At 41.3% G+C, this 25563-nt stretch overlaps 2 protein-coding genes and 1 long non-coding RNA gene across 4 annotated transcripts in view; all 3 read right to left on the bottom strand.

The window, feature by feature from the left end:
• The window catches only part of LOC139820985 (uncharacterized), a 32886-nt gene extending 12166 nt beyond the window's left edge, over positions 1 to 20720 (bottom strand). The window contains exon 1 of one of the 2 annotated variants that reach the window (XM_071791634.1): positions 19545 to 20720. In XM_071791634.1, coding sequence (XP_071647735.1) covers positions 19545 to 19546 — 2 coding nt within the window. In that variant the 5' untranslated portion in view covers positions 19547 to 20720. The remainder of the gene's footprint in view (positions 1 to 19544) is intronic. The other variant, XM_071791633.1, reaches the window with a different exon arrangement.
• LOC139820986 (calmodulin-lysine N-methyltransferase) lies at positions 4302 to 10635 on the bottom strand. The gene is made up of 2 exons (XM_071791635.1): positions 9512 to 10635; positions 4302 to 6827 (listed from the first exon to the last, which is right to left on the bottom strand). Exons 1-2 carry the CDS (start codon positions 10166 to 10168, stop codon positions 6468 to 6470), a joined length of 1017 nt encoding a protein of 338 aa, XP_071647736.1. The 5' UTR covers positions 10169 to 10635; the 3' UTR covers positions 4302 to 6467.
• A 2808-nt stretch (positions 20721 to 23528) lies between the features above and the next one.
• Positions 23529 to 25258, bottom strand: LOC139820640 (uncharacterized). The gene is made up of 4 exons (XR_011734057.1): positions 24869 to 25258; positions 24482 to 24718; positions 23950 to 24240; positions 23529 to 23836 (listed from the first exon to the last, which is right to left on the bottom strand). It is a non-coding gene; the product is annotated as an uncharacterized lncRNA (long non-coding RNA).
• Between the last annotated feature and the right edge of the window lie 305 nt (positions 25259 to 25563).

Here is a 25563-nt window from a genome sequence, read left to right as displayed (position 1 = left end):
GGAAAATCAGAAAAGCTGCGAAAAGCTTCTGAAACGCTTGATAACTAGACGCAAACGAGACTTTAACGTTACATTTTGTTAATGAAACGTCTTGCCCGTTATTACTTTACCCGACTTTACCGCTATTAAAGACGTAATCGTCTTTTTTTTTTAGAAATAGGTGGATTATTCTTTCGAAATTCATTCGCGTTGAATCGCACGTACTTTCTTTGTTTTTGGCAAATTGCGATCTGCCCGGGCGCTGCGGTAATTTTTGCATGCAAATTCAGTTGGCCGGTTATTCCATTTTCCAGCGAAATTGTCAGTGAGCGTAATTTCGTATCCGAATAAATTGCCGTCTCGACGGGGATGAGCTCGGCGGTTTATCCGATGTCCTGCAACGCCCCCCGGAATTCCCACGTGCGCGGCACAACGGAATTTACAATAACGACGGAAAACTCTCGGGCGAGATAAGGGATACTCGGTGGAAAATAGTTTCGCACCGAAATTGTAAGTTGACCCACGGTTCACGGAACGACTCGAAACGACACACCTCGGAACGAGGCATCCGAGAACGGCCAACTACGATGGCCCTTTTATGGGCCTCGCTCAGCTCTATCCAGGGTATAGAGAAGCGGCGAATGTGCTTTTTTAAATAAAGTATCTCGCGAGCTTGAGCGCGAAATGTTTGTCAGAAAAAACTCATTTTGATTCGCGATAACTTCACGAGTAATTTATCACCAAGCTTGTAATTTTCATAAAGATCTAAAATTCTAAATTAAAGTAAGTTTTGACAAAGAGAAAGTTCAAGTTTTGATAAGACAAAACTTTTTTCCTAAAAAAAACATTCCACGCCCGGCTCCTTTCGTATAGGTATATAAAGCTCACCCGATTAGCTCCGTCTAGGCGCGAGGGCGAAACAAAGACGGTCGTAAAATAATCGGCGGTCGCTCTCGTCGAAGGGCCGCGCTGTTATTTCTGGAGAATTTCAACGGGGCTGCCGTTTGTACGTGTTGCACGAGCGTTTAAACGGCGCGACGTCGGGATAAATATTATTAACACGTGGCACGCACGTTACATCACGTGCCACGCTCGGCCACGTCAATTCCGCGCCCGTCAGGTTCCGCTTTTCCTGGCGATACTTTTGCGAGAACGCGGAGGCCCGCGATCGTTTTCGTTCGCGCGCCGCAACAAAACGACTTGGACCCATTAGCGCGGCCGTCTTACTAATAAATATTGGCACCGCTCGCTGCCAAACACTAGGGACTATTTTCCTACCAGTCATCGTCGTTCCAGTTTTTTTTCTCTTTGACGAATTTCAGACGCACGGGCGCCGGAAAAAGAAGCACTTTGCGATAATGAAAGTGAGACACTTCCATCTTACGAAAATTGCGGCTCTAAACACCAGTCACACTCGGAATGTTATAGCTGTTAAAATTAAGTGACTTGGTACTGACAGATCTCTCAAATTTACTTCAATATCAACTCTCTAAAGAAAATTAATTGAAGTAACTTTCAGTCACGCTTTCGTCATTCGCTTCAGCGTAATTTACTCCGATAAAATAGATACAAAACAAAAAAGTACTTATTCGTCAAGTGTCTGCTTACGATGTACGAGACGGATTTATCATGGTACGCTCTACGAGCGTCGTAAAATATATAAAATCATACAGACTATACAGAGACGGCCGTTACTTCTCGCCAAATCTGTCGGCGGTAATATAAAGCAGCGAGCGTTTGTTTAACGTTGCAGTGCCAGGGCGAAGACATCGGCGGAAAAGTTTCGAGGCGGCGAATTTATCTCAGAATTATGCAGACAAAGAGTGGCCGCGAACTTAAGTTCGAATTATTTGCATAGAGTCTAAAGGAAAAAAGCAAGCCTGGTCGTCGTCGTATAAAATACACGGCTCTTCTAACGAGCTCGTGGCGAAGTCGTTGCAGTTTCCCCGCAGACGTTTTGACCTCCATATCGAGATCTCTTCGCGATATCTCGTTTCGCACGTTAATAATACTCACGTTATTCTCGCGTCTTCAGCCTCGAATTTGTTAATAATACCTTAGCTAATTAACAGATCGGGGACTACGCGTGTGAAAACGAGCGAAACTATATTGTTTCAATGAAAGATACCTAATAAAAGACGTGATTCTGCGAGCCTCGATGCTTCCCCTTGAACAAACTTAATTTACAAAGCACACGTATTGTATCCGCGATTATATATGAAAACCATTATCCTGGCTTTAATACTATTTGCTTTATCACCGTGTTTATTATTCCAAGAAGGATAACGTTACCCCCCGAAACGTTAATATGATTTTTCGCGGGTTTGTAAATTCCTTTTGCGGGATTTTCGCGTGTGATTTTTAATTCGAAATTATTTCTTACGTCAAATTAATTTCGTATTCAGCAACGTAATAATTGAAACGTCCATTCTGCTCTTCATTGAAGATTGAATAGCTGTCGATAAACGTAGAGATTAAATGTAGGCGGATGTTGGCTGATATAATCGACGTGATTAATTCATTTCGGAGCTTTCTGCGAAGCGAGGTGGTGCTTGAGAGTCTCCTCGAGGTACGATCCCGATCAGCTGTTTTTTTTTTGTTGCGGGAGGCCTCTGCGCTCGTGCGACAAGTGCACTTAAAAAAATCTCGCAACCAGGCGAAAAATCTATTCCCGGCAGTGTGGGAGCCGCTTCGAGGAGACGCAATGGAAATTTACTTACCGCGATCGATCAACCCGGGGCGCACGCACGCACGCTTAGTTACACTGATTTTAATGAGGCCGCGACGGGGAAAGTGTCTAATTATATAAACGAATCGCTGACGCGTCCTCCTTTTTATAGCTCCACCGCGACGGCGAGGATAATTACGACTGCTATAAACGACAATGTAAAACGCTCGGACATAAAAATAGCGCGAGTCGAGTCTGAATTATACCGCGATTAGCGTATGTTAGATATTAAAAATTAACGTCTATATCGACGTCTTGATGTCGCTGAAAACTATAGCTAGCGATATATATGTCGATCAGCGCTCGTTTAAACGTTTGAATCAAACAACATCCGTACCACTACTAAACGATGTAAATTTATAAGTTGCAGAAGATTGTGTGAGCTGCGATTTTGTTTAAAGACATCTTCTTGGCTTGTGCCATGTGTAAAAAGACTGTTAACGCCGATGTAAAGTAAGGAACGTTACGAGATACGATCGGCGAGAGACGATTTCCGCGCAATTTCCGTCGATCTCGCGGAATTTAGAGCGATCGAATTTACAGCCTCGTGTCGCGCATTGCACGAAATATATAACATATGCAGTCAAGCCGGACCGAAATATGTACACGTGCCTCGTCGAATAATAAAATAAACGGGCGAACGGTATTGAACTCCCCGAGATATTCCCGAGATTGATTTTGCTTTCCTGTAATTTGTTTGATTATATCACTCGTCACGGAACACAGATGCTAATCGCAACCATCTGTCGAGGCTTTCATTTTTAGATTCCAGCAATCGGATGCACAACCTTCGAGCAAATCGAGATATATTTATTGGCGAAATTAGCAAATCGTGCGACTTGTTACTTAATCAAGAGCAAGTTTTCGTTATAGCTCTGCTTCGTTTCGTCAATTCCGAATTTCATTAAAGTTGACCGTGCGATGTTTTGCCTTAAAGTAAAAATGTAGAACAATGTTTGTATTTTACCTTAAACGTTGACATTTTACTCCGCTCGAATGTTGACTAGTGCTTCCTGAGAAAGTTATTAAATACTTCGTTTATCTATATATCGCATGTTATATTATTTTATTATTAATATTTTCCTTATTTTTGTCTATTATATTATTGTATTTGTACATTATATTAAAATATTCTATCATTTTTATATTTTGCTTCATTCTGGGACGTGAGTTACGTAATGTCGTTTGTCAACGTGAGATCAGGGCTGCGCCAAAGTGCCTTTTTTATTAAAATAGAAACACCTAAGTCTAACTCGATCCTAAGAAATCCAGGACTTCGGCAGACCGAAGTCCTGCGAAGATTGCAGGTCCTGGCAAATTGTACGGCAAAGAGGAAGGAAGGTACTGGCATATAAAATCGATCATATGGACGGAATCGAGGTGGAGAAACATGGCTATTGCACGACAGACGGGAAGGTAGGCAGGATGTTTGACGTATGCTAAACGTCATTATTTATTCTGACGTGACGACGCGCGACCGCGTCGTTGTAGATTTGTCAACGGCGTTTGCGTCGTCACACGACGCGACTGCAACGTGACAACCGCATTATCTCTGTCCGAGGGAGGTACAGGCAACGCGAGGAAAAACGCGACGTTTTTAAGTGAAAATAGTTTATTACTATGGAGATTCTCTCGTGCATAATGCACGTGTACACAAATGGCCCTCTAGGGCCGCAAAGGGTCCATAAATTCTCCAGTCTAGCCACGTGGATTAGCAACCTCGGGAAAACGTGTCCGCTGATTTTAATCTCGAACTGCGGTACAAAAACGATCGGACGCTAGAAAGAGGTATCGATTTTTCTATTTAAAAAAAAAACCCATTCTCTATAATAACATTTGCAACTAAATCCTTCTAATTTATTATAATTCCCTTTTTACGCGAGTAAAGAGATTTTATGGACACTTGGACTACGTAAGAAGATACGTAATAATGGAAGTACGTTTGGTAATTCTGACTAGACTTAACTATATATGCCTATAAATATTGGTCCGTTGAGGTAACAGGTTCATAATCGGAGATACTTAGAAAATTCACGAGAATTCCTTCGTCGCAAGGATATAAACGCAAAAACGCTGCCTAAATAAATAAATAAATTACTACAACATATGTAACGCGAATAAGGCAAAGTTCGACTCGCGTAAGAATTGTCTCCTTAAATTTATCCTGCAGCTACGTCGTATCGATCGCAACGATCTATATCTGTTTACAGTTAACGATCATAATAATTGATATTTCATTAGCGTGTTCGGATCCAGCATTAAATCGCTGAACCGAGAATATCCCGCTCCAAGTCCGATTTCGCTTCGTATTTGGACCCAAAATAGCGTAAACTGTAACACACTGATATTTCCTTCCTTACTCAAGAATACGGAGATGTCTTTTAACGCAGTTTTGCGATGAATAGAACTCCCTGGAAGTGACTTCGCAGTCTACGAGTCATGGTTCGGTTGTATCTAAACATTAACTCCGGTCTATACAATTGGTCCTGCCGGCTGCGAAGAACGAGGAACTCGAGAGATTGCTCGAGCTATTATCTACTTAGTATCGACGTTTTAATTGATTGATAAAATTGCCAGTATCACGTTGCCGCATTATAAACGACACTTTGATGCGCGAAACTCGAAACTCGATCGTCGCTCTTCCGACGTTTTTATACCCGGTTCAATATAAAATCAGGTACGCCTAAGAAAAGTCCCTTCTATCAAGAGCCACGTTCTAATCAGATGAAACCGTTTGTAATTTATAAACAGGTTTTTTTTTCGAAGATTAATATCGACTCGATGAATAATTGAATCGTCGATCGATTAATCCTCGAAAACTTTGCCTGAGAACCTATCTTCTGTAACGTAATCTCTGTCGTCCGACGTATATATCGGGACATAAATATTTCCAAGATAACTTTAAGTTCGACATTCTTCCTCCATCGTAGAAGTCAATAATTCGAAACTTTCTATATTCGCCCGTTTGGAAGCTCGCTTCCTATTTCCCGTTATATGCCGCGTGCAAAGTGGTGCCAGAAGTTTCACCTGCTGCGAATGAGAATAATATCTGCGGGCTCTACGATATTTTAAACTAATTTAAAGCGGAGGATTATGGCTCGCTGTACCGTTTCGCGTTCCTATTTACTGCAAATATTCGCGCTACCGAGGCGCGCCTTTAAATAAATACGTCTACACACAAATTGATCGTACGTAATTAAGTTCAAGTAAATATATGCGACGTTAAGAGCGCGAATATAATTAACATTTGTACTTTCAGATACGCGTTCATTCATAAAATGTCGGGTATCCACCGTAAAACACCCATGGGTTAATTAATGGGGAAAGGAGGGAAGGTCGGGCATGTTAAAGAGAGCTCGGCGAGCGATTCTCGCACGTCGCGCATAATACTTCCCTTATGGAAACTTTTCCGATAGCAGCGACGATGTGGAACGATGCGTACGAGCGGAAGATCGATCTGCGAGCGAATGTGACCGCTAAACGTTTCATCAGACGACGCACTAATAAAAAATCGACCTTGACATTGCTGGGCGACATAAAGACAGCTTTATGCATCTTTACATCCCATTACAGCGCATCTTCATCTCTCGGAAGCGATACATTCATTTCCCTCGTAATAATTCTATAACCGCGCGCGCGAGCAAAGCGTATACAATTTAAAAAAGAGAAACATGTTCAGAATTTCAGAAACATGTTTTTATTCCTCGTTAAGACTCTCGTCCGGTCGGTCGTCCCCGTCGTCCTTGTCGATCGAGCCCGATCATCCGGGCGGCGTCTTCTTCTGCTTGGTGAGCTCCAGCAGCACCGGGTAGTGCAGATCCGGACAGTACTCCGGACTGTTCTCCAGCAGCTCCAGATGCCTCGACCACACCTGGTCGTCGTACCGTTCGGTCTGGCGCGCTATGAAGCCGCGCTTGATCGACGCCTCGGCGAACTTCTGGAATGTCGTGCCGCGCCTGGGCGCCATCACCAGGGCGACCCCGTCGTCGGTCAGCCAGCCGTAGATCGTCTCCACCAGGTCCAGACGGGCGTCGTCGAAGAAGAGGCAGTCGGCGCTCAGGATCACGTCGTAGAGACCCGACGGCAGTCGAGCGTCCTCGTCGTCGTCGGCCGTCCGGGTCTATACATCGAGAAATCACAATCGAGAGTCCAGATATCAATCTGGCGGCTGAGATACGCGATCGAATCAACGTATTCGCGAATCTCGACTCGGAATAGACGTATTGCTCCGATTGAAATCGTGTAAAGTCTGAAGAACGATCACATTCGTGCATTTAACAGATAAAACAATCTTTCAAACTTTTAAAAATAAATTTTTGTTAGTAATCTCTGTCTTCAAAGTTTAAAGAATTAAAGGAAAATTATATAAAGTTGTAAGTCGATGTTACAGTTATACGAAATATTATGAAAGAATATTGTATTTTATTGCAAAAGAATCTGCTGAGGACAATATTCGTCTTTCGCGTAAGGAAAGACTTGAACAAGCCGGATTATAAATTGCTGGATGTGTATACCTCGGTCAAGCTTATCCGCGATACGTTTTATGGTTTCGACTTGATAAATAAAATAACTGCCGCTCGAATATTTTTATCTTATTATTTAAATACCACGGACGCGGATACATCAAATGAAATCAATGATCTGCAGTATCGTATTAAAAAGAAGAAGACTACCAGAAAACGGATGCGATAAAGACGTTCGACCTTTCAACGTCGAACTTCTCAGATAATTTGACGGTGGTTTTTCGTGTAAATAGATGAACGAAGTCGAATGGCCGTTTTTGCAATTAATCTCGGTCGATCGTCCGAACGATCTTCGATTTTGGCTCGCCGGTGGAAACTCGATCGGTCGGTCCCCAGTCAAGCGGAAATCTCCCGACGAAAAAGATGTCAATTGCGCGGAACGTTGCGAACTACCGGAAGAGCACAGAGGCTACATTATGGAGGCCACCGGAAATGGAGCTGAGGTTTAGCCGGAAATGTCCGAATGGTGTGTCTATATATTTGAACCGAGCATCACGAGGATCACGCGGGGGGATTCTCTACGCTCCCATGTGGCTGTTCTTTGCGATACGTATCGAGAAGAATACAGACATCAAATACATATTTTCTAGCTACTTGGGATTTTGACTTTTTCAGTGTTTTACTTATGTTTTAAAACATATTGAAAGATTAGCAATATTAGAATGTAATAACAATATATAATTAAAGGCGTTAAAAATAAGATAAATTTTTATCCGTGAGAAACTTTAAGTTCATTAAAATTAATTTGTGCAGATATTAATTTATCATCTAAAATCTGAATTAAATTGATTGTTTAAAAAAAACTCAGAGATATAGCATAATTTTTTTTGCACATATATATTCTAAAATGTTTCACAGATAAGCAGTGACAGCTACATTAGTATGACATCTTGAAACATGCTACGATAACGTCTTCGTTACGTGACTCAAATAACATAGCACGTGTTCCATAAGAAATACGTTTTTCACGGCGTCTATTTTACAGGATATTTTATAGATATCGTACGTTATAAAAAGAAATTGATCACACCTCTATTATATTGCCAATCTTTCAGAATCGTTCTTGTCCTCAAACTTTTCCGATTTACGGGAAATTCCTTTAAAAGTGCCAACTCTGTTATCGCGAAAGTACGAGCCGTTTTTCGGTCGAGCGATCACGGATCATTGTCGCTCATCGATCGTCTATTCTAAGGATCGCGATTCCCGACTGATGCATTACGCCTCCCCCGGCCGGCGAGACCTCAATTTTTCCATTCATCGGCTCGCGATGACCGCGATGACTCATTGATCGTGGCGACGAGCAGCGCATTGCTGTCGGAACGTGCAACCGCGAAACCGGGCGTGTCGATATCCGATGATCCGTCGTTGATTACGGTTAGCGAGCTCGTCGTTGTCGTCCTCGTTACAGATGCGGATCACGTCGCGGTCGGGGTTTACGAGACGCATTATATTCGACCGCGGGGTCGGCGACCAGGTTGGATTCTGTGCGATTCTTCTGCCGCGATTAGCGAAATACGAGGCTCACCCTTCGATTCCCAATGTCACCTGCAGATCCTCGGAACTCGTACGAAGCTCGAGAACTGAGGATTCATTGGAAAAATTCCAGCGCGTAATATTTTCTATTATTGTTCTATTATCGTACAAATTAATGATATAATTAAATTTTTCTAGGTATCCGATATGGTATACGACCGGATTTTTATTTAATATAAACATTATAACGTCTGAGCGCCGCGATGAGAAAATTAAAAAAAGAGCTTTTCTCATTAACATTTTCAATATTTAATTTCCGGCCTCTTTGTAGCCGCGCACCGTCGTTGAAGCATCCCCGTCACGTTTCAATATCGCTTTGAGGATGATATGCTTTTTTTATATATATTTTATTATGCGTCCGCAGTTCTCTGGTTCATAGAAATCATCATGGAATATGATCTATTAAAAAGCGATGGAAACACGTTTCATACCGAAGAGATAAAGATGGTGAGTTAATGTATTTATGACATACAACTTCAAAGACGAAATAATGCGATGTGCCGTCTGTGATCTGAATAAAAATGAATTTTTTATAGAACACGCGGAAGCTGCGAGAACTATGAAGGTAATTCAAGGTATGATTCCTGATCTACTTCGAGCTCTGCAACGTGTGAAGGATCCTCTTAACGCTGTTTCCATTAATTCCCGCCTGTTTGCCGACACCGGGGCTTCAACGTGCTATTTTAATAGCTTCGAGAATAACATCGGACCATCGACCGCTCCTTCAAGATCAAATTTGGACATTCACCTTAACGCGGTTACCGTTGATCGCCGCCGTCTGCCGAAGGGCTCGGGCGGCTTGGGCCCACTGGACGACCCCGCACTCCACCAGATGCGCCATGTCGTTTCGGGCGACGATGCAGCGCACGTTGTCGACGCTGGTCACGTTGCCGTCCGTGAGGGTGACGTTGCTGGGATTGCAGTACTTGGCGGCGAGGACGCCGGCCAGGCAGCTCATCCCGCCGCCGAGTTCAAGGACGTTCCGATTCCGGCAGAGGCCGCGATTCCTCAGCAGATAGTAGGCCAGACACTCCTCGGACGGCCACACGCACACGTTGCCGGTATTGTTGAAGCCGATCAGCTCGCTCGCCGTGAAGCACTTGTTTATCCTGCGTATCTGAACGTTGTACGGCCGGCCGTCCAGCTGGGTCGAGTACTCGCACCAGCTGGACTCGCCGTCCGTCAGCATGTTCTCCAGCAGCGCACACTTGAGCAGGCCGAAGCTGGTGAACCGTCTCACCGACACCTCCTCGTCGGACTCGCTGCCGACCGGCTCCGGCGAGCCTGTCAGCGCCCTGGCGAGGATGCGCCATCGACTTAGAGCGCGGGTGCTCCTCTTCGAGTTGCGAGGGTCATTCGTCTCGGCCGAGAGTATCTCCCTGCGGGATAAAATCTTCTGCGACATGTCGCAATCAGGCACATCGATCGATACTCGATAATCTACAGTTTCCAGATTTTTCTTCAGATTACAACATCTTCAGAGGGAAGATTGTTTTCTTATCATTTTCCCTTTTAATTTAAATGTCAATCTTCGTGAATGCGTGGGTAGATGTGCGCCGGAAAGACGATCTTCTAGTCGAAGATACTCATTGAAGACTTTTGTCAGAAGCATCGTCAATGAACTTTCACTTCGCCGCGATGCTGCGAACCCGTGGAAGGCACGTGGGGGCGACGCGTGTTCCTCTTCATCGCTGGCGAACGGCTCGCCGGCTCGGTCAGCGGATCAGGCGGAATCCCCCTCGACTTCGCGTCCTTGTTGCCGCAACCGGTCCAGACACCGGGCGCATACTTCCTCTCTGACGATGCTCCGCCGCGGGGGCTGCTCTCTCGCCCGGCAAGGACGAGGATGGACGAAGGGACGGGACAAGACTAAAAGCACCAAGTCGAGTTCTAACTCGCGCCACGCGGACGACGAGCGTTCTCCACGCGTTGGATCGGCGCCTGCGCGACTCTCCTCTCTTCGTTCCCTCTTCCACGCGCTGGTCCTCCTCCGTCCACCTTCCGCACCGTCTCCGCGGGTGTTCCCCGAGACGTCGCGCGTTTTCCTCGTCGTGCGTGTCTGTCGCGCTCTCGTAAAGATGCGTCTGGCGCGCCGTCGCGCACGGGTCTCGTACGAGCTACGCGCGCGGCTCCGAATTAGCCTCCGAGCTTCCCGAGATTTGAGGCTCAATGGCTCGATAGCGAGTCTGCGATCCGCAGAGCTGTTGGACCACTATTGAACGCATACACCGAAACTCTTCTTGAGGGAAAATGAACGGCGGACTTTTGGAGATTTGTCAGCTGTCGCGAAAATCGTGGAACGTTATCCCTCCCGCTTTTCTTCATTATACGTATATTATATGTCACAGTAAAAGCATGAAATCATACATTTACTTCATGCTTTTACCGTAACATAAACACGAGGAATGATCACTTCAGTTTCGCCGCAAGACGATATTGCGATTTCATCGAAAGAAGCGAGATTGTAACGATAGATAAATCAGGTAATTCAAAAATGCCCGTCAAACGAGTGGCAAAAATATGAAAGACAAATACGATAAATTATTATTTATCATTTTCGTATGTTAAAACACTAATAACATTCGTATTTAACATATAAAGTTTTGACGACATTCGCAGCATTGGCTGGCGCGTGCTCGACGTTATAATTATTTCTCGCCGCCGGCGATCGTATCGTAAGGTTTATATACTATTTTTTATGGCGCTCCTCGTCCCGTCAATCTACTTAAAGCTACGAATGCCATAATTCGCCGACGACGGAACGCCGAGAGCGTGAATGTCCGACAGGTGTTCCAGTTACGAAGTTTTAATGATGCGTAGGGTTGTCTATTGATAACAATTGATGACGAACATACACGAAAGAGCCATAATCCTCTCGCGTTAAATTTTTTTTAAACATCCTGTTAATTCTTATAACTGTCATAAGCTTCCACGTCGGATTATTTGTTTCGGACTTAGTTTCTATCCTCCCTTAATTCTACCATGATTAAGAAACGACGACGCGGACGGCTCGAACGCGTGGCGCGCCACGCTCTCCCTTCGGATACGACGGATTTATTATTATAATAAAGACAGGGAGGAAAGGACAACGAGCGGTATTAAACGCCATTATAATATACGGCCGGCTTATCCGAGCGTGTCATAAGCCTGGGTTTCAACATCGCTACTGAAGATCTAGTAGCCAGAGTATAGTTTCGCGCGCCGTGCCAAGGCGCAGACATTAAACTGTCGCGAAACTAATGTTTAAATCTTGGCCTAAGTTTCCGGACGAGCGACGAAACGCGCGTATCCGTTAATCACCTCTCGTCTATTTACGCAATTTAATTCGCACCTCGCGCAATCGCGATCGCGGGTTTCGAATCGGAAGCGAAATGGCATTCTGAATCCGCGGCACGAAACGCGCGTTTATTTTCGTCGTCAACAATACGTATGGCTTGCTATCGCCTAAATGATAAGTAATATAATAGAATTTTTATTTATCTTTAGGCTCACGGAGAAATAACTGGAGAAGCACGCGTGTGTACGCAATTCGTTTCCCCTATCGTATACATCAAAAACCTCGTTTGACTATCAATATATCACCGATATACGTATGAAAGTATGAATAATTTATTAAATAAACGCAATAGCGTGTGCTACCTGGAATTTCTAATTCAAACAATTCCCCTGTCATTCGGAGTTAAAAGCCACGTTGGAAACATCGTATATTAATATCTTCCACAGCGATTCAACTATCGCGGGGGTTTAATCCGAGCATTCCACTTTATATAAATATGAATAATCCATATCTAAATAAAGTAAAATTATGAATAATAAAAGAATGTATGCATCTTGTTTATTTACGGTCTTGATTCAATTTAACCCCACGCAGAAAATAGTATAAGTATAAATAATTGAATTATTTAAATCTATCACCTGTATATTTTTCTGTATCGCAGGCGTTTAGACGTTTCCCACATTCGACGGATAAAATTTGAGAAGAAAGCTTACAGAGAATCCAATAATTCTTCGCTCAGTGAGGAGATTTGGAAGAAAGCCAAAATTGTGACAGCCGGAACAAATGAATATAGGTACAAACATGTGCGCGTAAAAAAGCGCTATGTTTCCTTCGTAATATTATTAATTTAAGCAAAACCGACGTATCTAATTTAAGGAGATTGTAAGGAAAATCAGAAGTGTTAAGAATTGCACACAATTTAAAACATAACGTCTTTTATTATTAGCATATAAATTTTTTTAGATTCTTTCACTGATTAGTTTTTAAAAACATTTATAACAAAGGACAAGATTTTTTAATGGATTCTAATGGGAGGATCGCATGCTGCATATCAATTATCAACAAAAATAATTATTAAAGATATTAAGAACTGAATAAAATGTATAATATGTATATAAAGAATATCATATTAAAAGTACCTTTAAAAATTTGAAAATATTACCACATGGTTTTTTTGCAATATTACTTTGTTGTAACTTCGTTATAAATGTTTTCAAAAACTAACCGGTGAAAAAATAGAAAAAAATTCACATGCTGATATTATTTATAATATCTTGAGCTTATGTTTTAAATGTTGTGCAATATTCTTAACATTTCTGATTCTCCTTACAACCTCCTTAAAAGTAACGGTAAAATATAAAATTCGCACATAGAACTATGAATTTCAATTGTTCCTATAAAAATGGAGATACGCGTCGTGGGAGATTGCCTACAAAAGAGGAGAAAAAACTGCACCCTCGGAATAAGTTACGAGCAATCAGCAGTTACCATTTCCGACTTACATGGACCTCGCTAATACGAGCGGAATTCAATTTCCTCGCCGAGTATATCGCCGAGGCGGGATAAGCCTTGGAAAATCGGTTTTACCGTTGCTCGCTGAAACTAAGTTACTCGCACGATTCGCTTAGACGTTATTCTCTCTCCTTGTGCAACGTTTATGTGGCAAGCCATCTTATAAATACTGAAAACAATATTGACGATAATGATCGCTTCTCCACTTTCACGAAAGGGTAAACGCGGGACGGAATTGTTCGTCGGAAAGACGATACCGAAAGAAGCACTAAGCGTATTCCATACATTTAGGAGATCCTTCACGTCTCTCCGCTGTATTATCGCGCACAGATGGCTCGGGTTTCTGGCTCCATTAACGATTTTTCCTGCCGAGCCACGTGTCAAAACGTCACTACATGCCTGGCTGATCCACGTCCATTAAACTCTCGTCCCCGCTCTCAGCTTTTTAATTATTTGCGGGATTCATCGGGATTCGGAAAGATATTTATACGTCGCGGCGCGTCGAATCAGTCCCGTCGTATAATTATAACAAAATCGAATTTTCAACGATCAATGACACTGTTTCGAGCGAATTCGCCCGAGGAAAAGAGCGAGATAATTTTGCAACAATTTATTTATTCGAGAAACCAATACTTATGTCAAAGCTGAGAAATAGATATTTAGAATTATCTACAAAAAAAAGATCTTATATTTTTTTCATAAGAAAATAATTGATGAGATAATAACAAAGCTAAACAACATAATATTAACAACAGCGATATATAAATATAATGACGCTTATACAAAACTCTATTAATTAATGGTGTCACATTTCAAAGATCGCCAAAGATCGGAGCAAGGCTAACAATGAAACGCTCATCGGTTTTCCCGTGTTAAAGATTGAGAGACGCGACACGTGCGGTTTTCGAGACATGTGATATTCCATATCAAATTCGAGACGTATAATCCGATGTGCACTCTCGGGTGCAAATTCAATTTCGTGAAAGCACAAGGCGATGCGGCCGATCTCCCCGCGGCAGCGGCGACGATGCGCCCGCGTTTCTGCACGTTTTCCCCTCCCCTCATCGGTGCTTATGTAACCGCAGTGAGGCTGCGGGCACATACGTCTCTACTTTATATTGTTTGGCACAAATAGAATCCACGGTGGCAGTGGCATTCGCGGTTTCACTTCGCGGATGAAGCCGATGGCCTCTAGGCGCTACGACAAATATAAACTTCCCCTGGAACGATCATAATACACGTCTCGATTCGAGATATGGTTCGACTTTCCCATCGAGTATTCTTAAGAGAATATGTTCTTTGTTACATCACGTATTAAAGATTTATTTTTTAAATATTTACAAGCAGACGTGCAAGTCGACGAACTAAAGATAAAACAATGGCAATGCTTATAGGAGCCGTTAGCTGATCCGTTTCTGCAAACGGAATGTTAAGTCGAAAACGAGGGGAGGGGGCTCGCTCGTTATTAATTAACTATAAACTCGCCCGGGGCAAACCCGTGTGTATGTTGGCTCGCGATTAGATCTCCGTTCCGCGCCGTTCCGATTACGCGTACTCGAAATATCTCTCATCTCTAGAGCGTGCATCTCTCGCGCCATGTGCGGCTGACGTAAGATGCGCAGCGGCGATACTATTATTTGTACTTACGCAAATGTTGCCCGGAGAAGACAGGCGGGCGCAGACAGGCGTATAAAGACGCTTACCTATTCGATTTAACGGAGTCTGCGATCGAGGCATGAACGCCAGGTATCGCGTCAAGTATATCGACGGTTCGTATCATATATGGAATCAATATTTCATGATTCGATTTGTGTGCGTGAATCTAATAAAATTTGAGAAAAGGATATCCATACGAGAGATGAGAAATGCCAAAAAAGTTCATGAATAAATTAATAATTTATACCACACGTTATGCCGTGTGATTGTTAATTTTACGTGTTTTCTGAAAAATACGTTTCTCCAAGTTCAAGATATAAAGGGGAAAAATTCACAAAATGATTAATAAACTTCTGTAAATGATAATTCTGTGAAATATCCGTTATCCGTTAATTAATTTTCTCGCAGATAGTGTTTCCTACGAAATAGACATTCGTGAAGCTTGATGTCAAATGTTCCCTTAAATTCAGTCGTCTTTATATTCGCGAGGCAAGAGAGAAACTACGGCAATATGACCTGCAATTCGTAAGCTGCAGCGGAATGCACAATTTGCGACGCAGACTGCAAAGGCGGTTTTGTCAAGTCATTCAAAAATTGAAAAACATGACACAAATTATAAATAATTCCGTAAACATTTTATTTCATAGCATTTTCATTTATTAATAAAAAACGGATGCCTTTTACATTCTCGTTCAAGAAAAATCAATCTGCGATCGGTCTGAGAATCCGCGAAGGATATCTGTGTATGTGACAGTATTGCACGGCTAAGTAATTGAATAATAAATCTTTTAAAGCGAAGACAGACATTGTTATGAACGTCCGGCGAAAGTGAACTCGAAGGATTGCGTCGAGGTCATTAGAAAGAATAGTTGCCGGGAGGGAGGGAGACGGGACAAGATGAAAAACCTGTCGCAACGTAGACGACGCGGTAAGACGTAAGACGGTATTGCGGCGTTTCCCTGGCAAGGAAACACCGAGGCAATGCGTCTAGGCGTCTCGGGTCAGAAAAGCTACGACGTCGAAAGACGTCGACGCGGTCCAACGGAGGCGAGACGCGTCGCCGACGTCCGGAGTCATGCCGTTTTCCTTTCGACGGGTTTTCCTGACAGTCGCGTACGTAGGCTGGCTGAGTTGGCCAATAACAGCCGCCAAATGTCCCACATTCGCTTATTAAGAACAGACAGATACGCGGGAGAGGCGGACAATGGAGCTGCTATTGCCAACGTTCTGTGCAACGCGACACAGTTCAGTCGCAGGTGTGCGGCGCAGAGGGATGCTGGAATTTAACAGAGATCGGAATTTAATCGATACCATTCGATTCTTCGTGCACCAGTATCATAACGTTTATCCGCGAACCAAGAAAATATAAATCTTACTGATATTAAATTTTCAAAGAATGCAATAAAGATTAAATCATTCAGTCGTTACCTTCTCTAGCCGATTAAACGTATTTAAAATAATTTTAAAGGTGTAAATCAATTCTCGTTTAGCCCAAGCTCTGCGACATATCGCTCGGCGGGGAGTTTCGGTAATAATTCACAATAGCTCGCACATTCTTCAAGACGCGTCTCTCTGCGTTTATAACGAGGAAAGGTCCGCTTAGGTGGTCAAATGGTTCTAATTTCGGTGCGCGGCCAGCACGTGGCTTTATTACGGCAAGGGCGCCGGGTTTACGCACGTGAGAATCGGCGAGATAACGCCGCACCCGTGTCAAGGAAGTTGTATTTTTAGCAGATATGGAGGCCGCGGCCGTAAGTTACACGCCCGGTAAAATGGAGATATACCGAGCAGGACTGAGAAAGGTAAAATGGAGGGAAATTAAAAATGCAGAACACGGAACATATGTGTGCGTGTGTTACACGATCGAAAGAGAAACCGCTCCCTTTTCCTTTCCGAGTCAATTCTAACTCCAAACAAAGTTAGCAAAACGATTTCGAAGGAAGCGGAAGGGTGGAAGCGAATTTTCGATTCTATTCGTCTGCGATTAAAAATTTTCAAGTTGAGCCGAGTTAATCGAAATGTTTCAATAAACGGAGAAAAAAAAATAGAAAATTAAACGAGAAACTGTTGTGCGTGACAGATTCTGCTGAAACACTTTTCAAAAATTAGCAAGAAGTAGAAATAAAAAAAGCGTAAAGCAAAAGCGGCTGATGTGCGGGGAAACGAGGGGAGGGGAACTTTCAGACGCGAGATGGATTGATAAACAGAGGACGTGTTAAATCCGTCTCTGCGCGCGATTGCTATATACACGGGAGATATGTCGCGGCTAGGTATACAATCCCGAATGCGAAATCGAAGGCATGAAAATCGCATTATGCAAAATACGCCTAAGCCGTGTGTACACGGGCGCGCCGGCTAGGCTCCCGCAAACTTTTCCCAGTCACGAATCCGCGCACGTGGCGCGGGATTGGAGCAGTTGGACTCGCTTTATGAGAGAGGTATACATATATACAGCTAATACGGCGTGGATTATGCCGAGCGTTATCAGTCAGGGTTCCAGATAGTTACGCCACTCTACGCTAGCAAACGTCCGCGATAGCACGTCGCGGCAGCGAGGTAAGTGTTTTTGCGGCAGCAAACGTATAAATATGAATGAATTATGTACCATTCTATCGGATAACAAAAGGATATTTCCGCAAATGTATAATCAGGAGAGATAAGCGAGCCCTGCCGCGAGGACGCAAACTTTGTTAGCGCGCCGCGTGGCCCACATGTTACGTTAATTAGCCGCGAGCTTGTTAAATGATACGGAAAGTAAATTTGCGGCTGAGTGTACAAGTTGAGACGTCGACTACGAGACGTTTCGCTCGCGTTCCACAACGTAATTTTCCCAAAAACAAGCAAGAGAGAAAGAGACTAGCTAAATCCTATTAATTTTAAGTAATATTTCAAGCGACCTTTGAATATTTTTTGCAATTATGCATAGAGATATTTTTATTTTATATAATATAGATAAAATGAGCAAGTAATCAAATTTTCCTGATATAAAAGAATACAATATCACATATTTTCTCTCGTCCAATAATTGTTGTACACCTAATTTCCGTCGACAAAAATTAATTATTCTCTTATTGCAAATTATTAGTCTTTTAATATCAAATACGATTTACGAATGGCGTCAAAAATTTGAATCAAAGGATTATTAAAAAGATCATGCTTAAAGTAATATTGTGGTTATTCCAGTTTATCTTCATTCCATCAGAAGTAATTGATATAATAGAGGAAAGCAAAAAAGAGAGTTATATTTTTCTTTTCGCTCGAAGCGTTCTGAATAATTGAAACGATAAGGTAAAGTTATCGGTGTCTCTCGTTACTTATTACGACAGGATTTTGCATAGAAAGGACGGAGATATCAGAATATGATATCGCCGCTGTCTGATACACTTATTGCGGAATCAAGTGTACTTTTATGCATAATGCAGCGATATCATAAACGAGATAAAAGTTTTGCCATGTCGATACAGCTTAGCGAGCAGAGTTACTAGGAAATAAACAGGAAAAAACATATCTTGACATAAACAGACATTTCAATGCTTGACAAAGTGTTGTTCGCATTTCACATCGCATTTCTTAAGATAAAACTTGCAGGTAGAATTCTCCGGCAAATACAGAGTTTTCATTCCTATGAGGGACTAGCTAGTTCTTTACAAAGATTTTTTTTTAATTAAGTAATATAAATAAAAAAATTTATTTTAACTTCAGCTTTTGCTATTCTCCTCTACCTATCAAGTACACATTTGGATCTTATTTTTCTCATTATTCTTAAATTAGATTCTTATTATTCTTCTATCTAGCTTGTATTTTTTCCAATCTAATTTTTTTCTATCTAAGTTTAATATCTTATATCTGACAAAAACAGGTATATAAGACTACATGTACATGAATATCTCCAGAGCTTCGCTCCACATAGACTCGTTAAACCCTAATAACTGTACAGATGAATCGTTTCTGCGGAACGAGGAAGAAGCTGAAGAGATATCAACATGTACTAACATCTATCAAAAGCAAAATCATATGCAAGTCTAATATAGTCACCGATTTGAAATAGAAAAATTCAAGAGAGAGCGAGAATTCGCATTTTTCAACGCATCGACACACCAACACTTGTCAACTCCCATTTTTAATTTAACTGTATAATCTATAATCAACCGATGGCGAGGCGACCTGGTGCCACTTGCTCCATTAAAGAAGAGGAAGATTTCGCTGCAGGAATCTGCACGAAACTCCCCCGTCACGTCAAATCCTTACAATACTAGAATGTGTGTGTTTACGTCTGCGATTGTGCTTGATAAACGTCGATGGTCGTGAAGACGAGATAAAGGATAACGTTACTCACATTTTTTGTTCCTCGCCGACGATATTTCACTGACGCTGCTGCGACTTCGTAGACATCAAAGGGTCTCGATTCAGCACTCCGTTGATTCTCGTCGCGTCCCCGAAGACGAGGAACACCGGAGATGATACTTGTCGAACATAATAACCTCGCAGCGCCGCAAATCCCGCGAAGGCTGTCGCGCTTCGAAGACCCGTCTTATCGCTACCGCTCGAGGCAGAGGTGAAATACGTAGCGACGCGCACGATTTCCCGCAACCGACCGATCACGGATCGATGTTGACCGCGACAAAATAACGTTTATAATAATAAATTACGCGCAACTCGCGCGGGGAGTCACGACGCGACGCGTGCGATATCAGCTGATCGCGTTCGGCACTTTCGGCTTTCAGGGCAGGAGGCAGGATGGCGCCACCCGCCGAGAGATGTTTTACAATGGCAGTCTATTCGTTCTCGAGGATTCTCGATTGTAATTGATTGAGGATCAGTTTAATATTTATATCTTACATGTATCGATAAATATTAACTTATTAAAATATTTATATTATATGAAAAATATCGAATAGCCCGCCTCTCTCCCTCTCTCACTTTTTCTCTTCTTTCACTTTCACACTCCCCAGACAGCACAATGTCCAAAATCAAAACATAAAACGTCTTTTAGCCATCTTTTCGTAAGATCATCTAAAAATCATCTAAAAAATGTCTTATGTCCCGCTTTTGGACATGTGGTGCTGTCTGAGTTATATTTTAAATAAAAGATATGTATTTTCTATCAATTAAAAAATTCGAATACGAGACAATAGACCTTTATGGAAAATTTTGTAAGCAAAACGAATAATATTTGGGAAATAAGCAACAGAGAATCCCTAAGAGCAAACAGTCGACTTTAAGTTCAATCACGGCGCACTGCAGGAAACCCGATAAATCACAGCCGGCAGGGTGATGTGTACAATGTACGGCGTCCACAGCACACGGCATTCGACGTTCATTTCGTCTAGCGACGGCATCTCCCTCGTTTCAGTCGACACCAAGAAGGAACGAAATATTCGGCGTACGTTCAGCTTGCAACACCCCGTAACCGAATTTCTTTTCATTCATGAGAAAGGACGTACACGACCGACAACGTCTCGCGATCCGAAGTTTTGAACGTGTCACGTATTACTTGAGTGAATGCGTGGGCCGTTGGCCGTTACGCCGTTTGCGCGCGCGCGCGCGCCGAGCCGCCGCGGCGCCGCACAGTCGGGCGAGCCCCCGGATCTGGCCAATCACGTTCCGCCGCTCCGCGCCACCGGCGCGGCGGATCGATACGGTGACGTAGTAGGCAGTGTAGGCACCGCGCAGTCCGTACCAACCCGTACTAGCGGCGCGACCGTTGAACTCGAAAGCTCCGTATACCTCGAAGATCGGCGCGTTTTTGACGTTGTTACTGGCGATGAGCGGACTTGCCACTTGTTTCCATCAACGCTCGGAGTAGTGTTACCTGCGTGACTCAGTTATCATTCTCCCGAGGAATTTCGCACAGGTAGGAAGTGTTTGTGCTCCGCGCGCGCTCGTCAAGTCATTTCGGTGATTGGCATGCCTGCTTCCTCGTTTCGCGGACCGCGGGAATAATTGCTACGCGAGTACGCGCCGTGTTCAACAATTTACGAGTGTATAAGAGGTGTCTGTCGGAATGAATAACGTGTCGCGCGACGCGCTCACTCGAGACGTCGAGGTACGCGAAGGTACGTAAACGGCAATTGTGAACGATGTTTCGCTGTGACATTCGCGGGTGATAGTCGCTCGTCCCGCCATGTCTGGACTCGCGAATCGCGAATGTGCGCATTCATTCATCTCGCGTCGTGCTTGATCGAACGCTGCGTGCCGGAATTGTCGTGTCGTGTGATTTATCCCCGATTCTCTCCGTAGGGAAAAAGAGGGCTGAGTGACAGTGTCGTATATCGAGTGATTCGAGTAACGGAACGCCGTGATACATCGCGCCCGTTTCGTGAATGCTTCGTCATAATCTCCGTACGTATATCTCGCGTCGCGTAAATTAGCGGCCGGCAGTCACGATTCTTCGTTGTTCATATTAATAATGCGGTTTTACTATCGCGAGATACCGTACGTGCTGTGATATTTAATTTCAATAGCGTATCTTCGATTAACCAAGTGCGTGCCTTTGTTAACCGTCCGCTCGACTTGCGTAGTATCGCGCCAAGTTGCCGACACCTTGGAACATTTCGTCGTCGTCGCGTTTGCTTCGGGAGTGCCGTTCAAGTAATCGGACTAAAGGACTTTTTTAAACGGGAGTGCCGTACAGTATCGCGCGAGAGAAAGAGTTTTATTGATAATTAGTCCGCGCGCGATTGTAGTTTATTATCCGCGAGTGTATCTCGCGAGTGTCCTGTGCGGTGAGAGGAGGAAGCCTGACGTCCTGAGAGGAGGAGGAGGTCTGAGAGAGACATCGGGCCCCGACGGAGCAACCTTGGGGTGAGTATCATTTCTCATCATTAATAATTATTTTCCATTTATTTAGATTGTTTTATCTCGATAAGTTAAAAATAATTAGAAAAAGAGAAATTATCTAAAATTTTACTCTTGTAAAGATCTTTTTCGGTAGATAGATAATTGTATTAGTAAATAGTTTTATTGAAAGATAAATTAGAGGCACGTAAGAATTATCTTTTGAAATATTTTGATCATTTTGAACGCTTCTTTAATTTGAATTTTATATGTTTGTATGTTACAGTATCGTAGCTACGTGAATAACTCCGCCTGTTGCGTATCGGGTTAATTGGTGAGTCAGATTTTTTTTTTTTACTTGGGCAACGAATCTACGATTAATCAAAGACAGAGCAAATATATCTCGGTACATGTCGAATTATGACAATAGATTATATAGTATAAATTTATTATATCTCGTAGATACGTTGCCTTAAAATGGATGGGCTAAAATTAATTATGGCAAATATTTAATCTTGGTCACTTACGTACGTTTATTTAATGATGTATTATGCGATTGTGCTTGAGGAAATACTCGCACACTTCGCACGCATAGAGCTCGCACAGAGCTCATTATCGTTGAATTACGTTGATAAACCTTCGCGTTCTGTATAAATAATTTTTAAATAAAATTTTAAATCTTAAATAAAATATTATATTAAATCAGAATTTTATTTCGCAAATTTAAATTAGTAAATTACACAGTAAATTAAATTTTCAAAATTTTGTTACGTATAAGATCAATATTCTACTTACAATTAGAGTAATAAATATTTTTGAGAAACACAAACAAATAAGAAGTAAAGTAATACTATCACGCAATTAAAGTAATGATTTTGAAAATATACAATTTTTATTTACATCTTTTATAAAATTATTTTTGTATTATTTTTCTTGAACATAAGAGAAAAGATATTGTGTTATAAATAAAACTGTCTGTAGATAGGGAAAAATTATTAATTAGTTAGAATTTATGTTAATTATACCCTTCTATTCCCATATACTTAGCCAAGATTAAATATTGAATCGATGCAAGAAAGCAATATATAGATATATGTATAATAAAAAGAATAAAAAATATTTTGGTTTTATTATGCAATTTATTTTATAGAAAACGCGATATAATGGTTATTAATTACTAAAGTTTATTTTAATCGATTTTACCCTAATTTTTTGTAGCCTATCCATCTATTTTTGATTGAGAAATTGACTTTATACCAGTCAAGTAGTAAATATTTTGTCTGAGTAACGCTGAACTTTTTAAATTATTTTAGAATTGATCGTATAATACAATTATATTGATATTCAATTTTGCATGCAGTAATATACCTATATAAATATATTAAAAATAAATTTATCTAATATTTATAATGTTATATTTGTACGTGCAATTTAAATGAGAAACGATTCGAGATACGAGATACGATTCGAGTTATTAATTTCAGGATTCGTTATTGATAACGTACAATGGTTGATTTTATAAATTATTTTAGAGCGCAAAGAATAGAATATCCAGCACAACATATTTATTTCTATTAATTTTTACATTCGATCACAGATTTTTTATCAAAACGCTGCTTGCGTCCATAAAAAAATAATAGTACATACTTCGTCTAAAAAAGTATTCCGTCAAGTTTTAAATAACATTAGTATTAAGTTTTCGGACACTGAGATATAGTACATTGTTTAACGGCAATGTCATGGGTATCTTTGGATCAATTTTTACCGAAGTTTCCTTGCACGATTCCACTTCGTATTTGCTCAAGATCATAAGCAGTGCTAACTTTATTTGTAAAAGCCCGAAGCGTTGACCTACAGAACATATAACAGTATAATATTCTATATTATTTTAACGAAGAAGAACTAAAGAAATGTATATTACTATCTTAATATATAAAGAGCTATATTAAAATTGATTTTCTTACCATACACTCATGTGAGCCTCCTCCGAATGGTAAATAGACGCCTGACGGTCTCTCACGTTTGTTCCTTTTCTTAAATCGCTCTGGATCGAATATATCGGGATTGGGGAAATATTCCGAATCATAGTGTAGGCCAAGTATCGAGATGTAAACCGGTATATCCTCCTCAATTACAAGATCGTACTCCGGCACTTCATAATTTTTTATAGCTATGCGATTTAGGAACCCCAATGGCGGGTACATTCTCAAAGTTTCTGATACCACCATATCGAAATACGGTAATGACGCTTGTATCTAGTAATAATAAACAATGCATAAAAATAATTTTTTATTTAAATTAGAATTGCACATAGTCAAATTTTAAGGTTTTCTCTTAATTTTTAGTTCACTTTCTCTGACTTAAAATATATTGTCTTTGCATTATAAATTATAAATATGTATAAAATTATATTTAAAAATATATATTACTAAAAATAATTTATAAAGATAAAATAAAAAATTTACGAGAGAAAAATAGTGGATGATAGTCACATACCATGTCATATGTAATTTTTCCATTAGATTTCTCGAGTGCTTTGAGAAGTTCTTTTCGCAGTTTTTTTAATCTCAGGTTGAACCGCGAGTTGATACAACGCGAAGGCCGTATATAGTCGTTGAGCAGGTTTCAAAACCAAATAAGAAGAAACTAGCTGCTTGTGCCAAAAGATCATCGTCATCGAATGTTGAAATTTAATACATCTTTGAGAGTTTTGAAGGCTTTCGATACTTATCGCTATTAAATTTGATTACCATTATTATTAATCGAACTTGACGGTTACTCTGATTTTGTCACCGTAAGCCGTTATGTTACACATCTTTATTTATACTTATATATCAACTTATATATAAGTATAAATAAAGTAAACGTAATTATTTCGCTTACTAAAGTCTTCAATCCTTTCTTCATAACTACTGTTCCTCTTGAGCTCGATCAGAATATTGATGAGGTCGTTTCTCTTCTCGCCAGACTTCATGCGCCTCGTCATTATCAACGAGAAAATTTTGCGCAGAAGAACGGTGGTATCTTTATCGAACATTTTTAGTTTAAGTGAACTAATTACATATGGAAGGAAGAACATGTGGAGCATCTTATAGCCGCGATTATAATTATATTCTAACATTCTTTTGCCAAATTCGCTGAAACATGAATCTTCGAACATGTTCCCGTCGAGTCCATAAGCAGTGCTCCAGATCACATTCATAGTTAATTTTGAACTTACATCCATTACATCTATTATTTGTCCATTACCTGCGGTCATGGACAAATATTATATATATATATATATATATATATATATATATATATATATATATATATAAAATACTATATCGATACATGGTATCAGTCATTCCATTCGATTCCAAGATGTCATAAGTTATGTTACAGAGAGAGAAACATAATTGTAAATAAATCTACTAGGTCGATCGCTCGGCGAGTATAGCTTGACCGTACGGTCGATCGTTAGTCTTTTTGTAAATGAGAGTAAGTGAATGAAAATGGCTAATATACATAGCTGTATGTGTATATATTATATATATCATTGCATCAGCATGTGACCGGCTGCTCTCGTGGCTGTC

This window comes from Temnothorax longispinosus, chromosome 10 (assembly GCF_030848805.1).
Source record: "Temnothorax longispinosus isolate EJ_2023e chromosome 10, Tlon_JGU_v1, whole genome shotgun sequence".
NCBI classification, from domain to species: Eukaryota; Metazoa; Arthropoda; class Insecta; order Hymenoptera; family Formicidae; genus Temnothorax; species Temnothorax longispinosus.
This window is presented reverse-complemented; position numbering and strand designations above follow the sequence as displayed.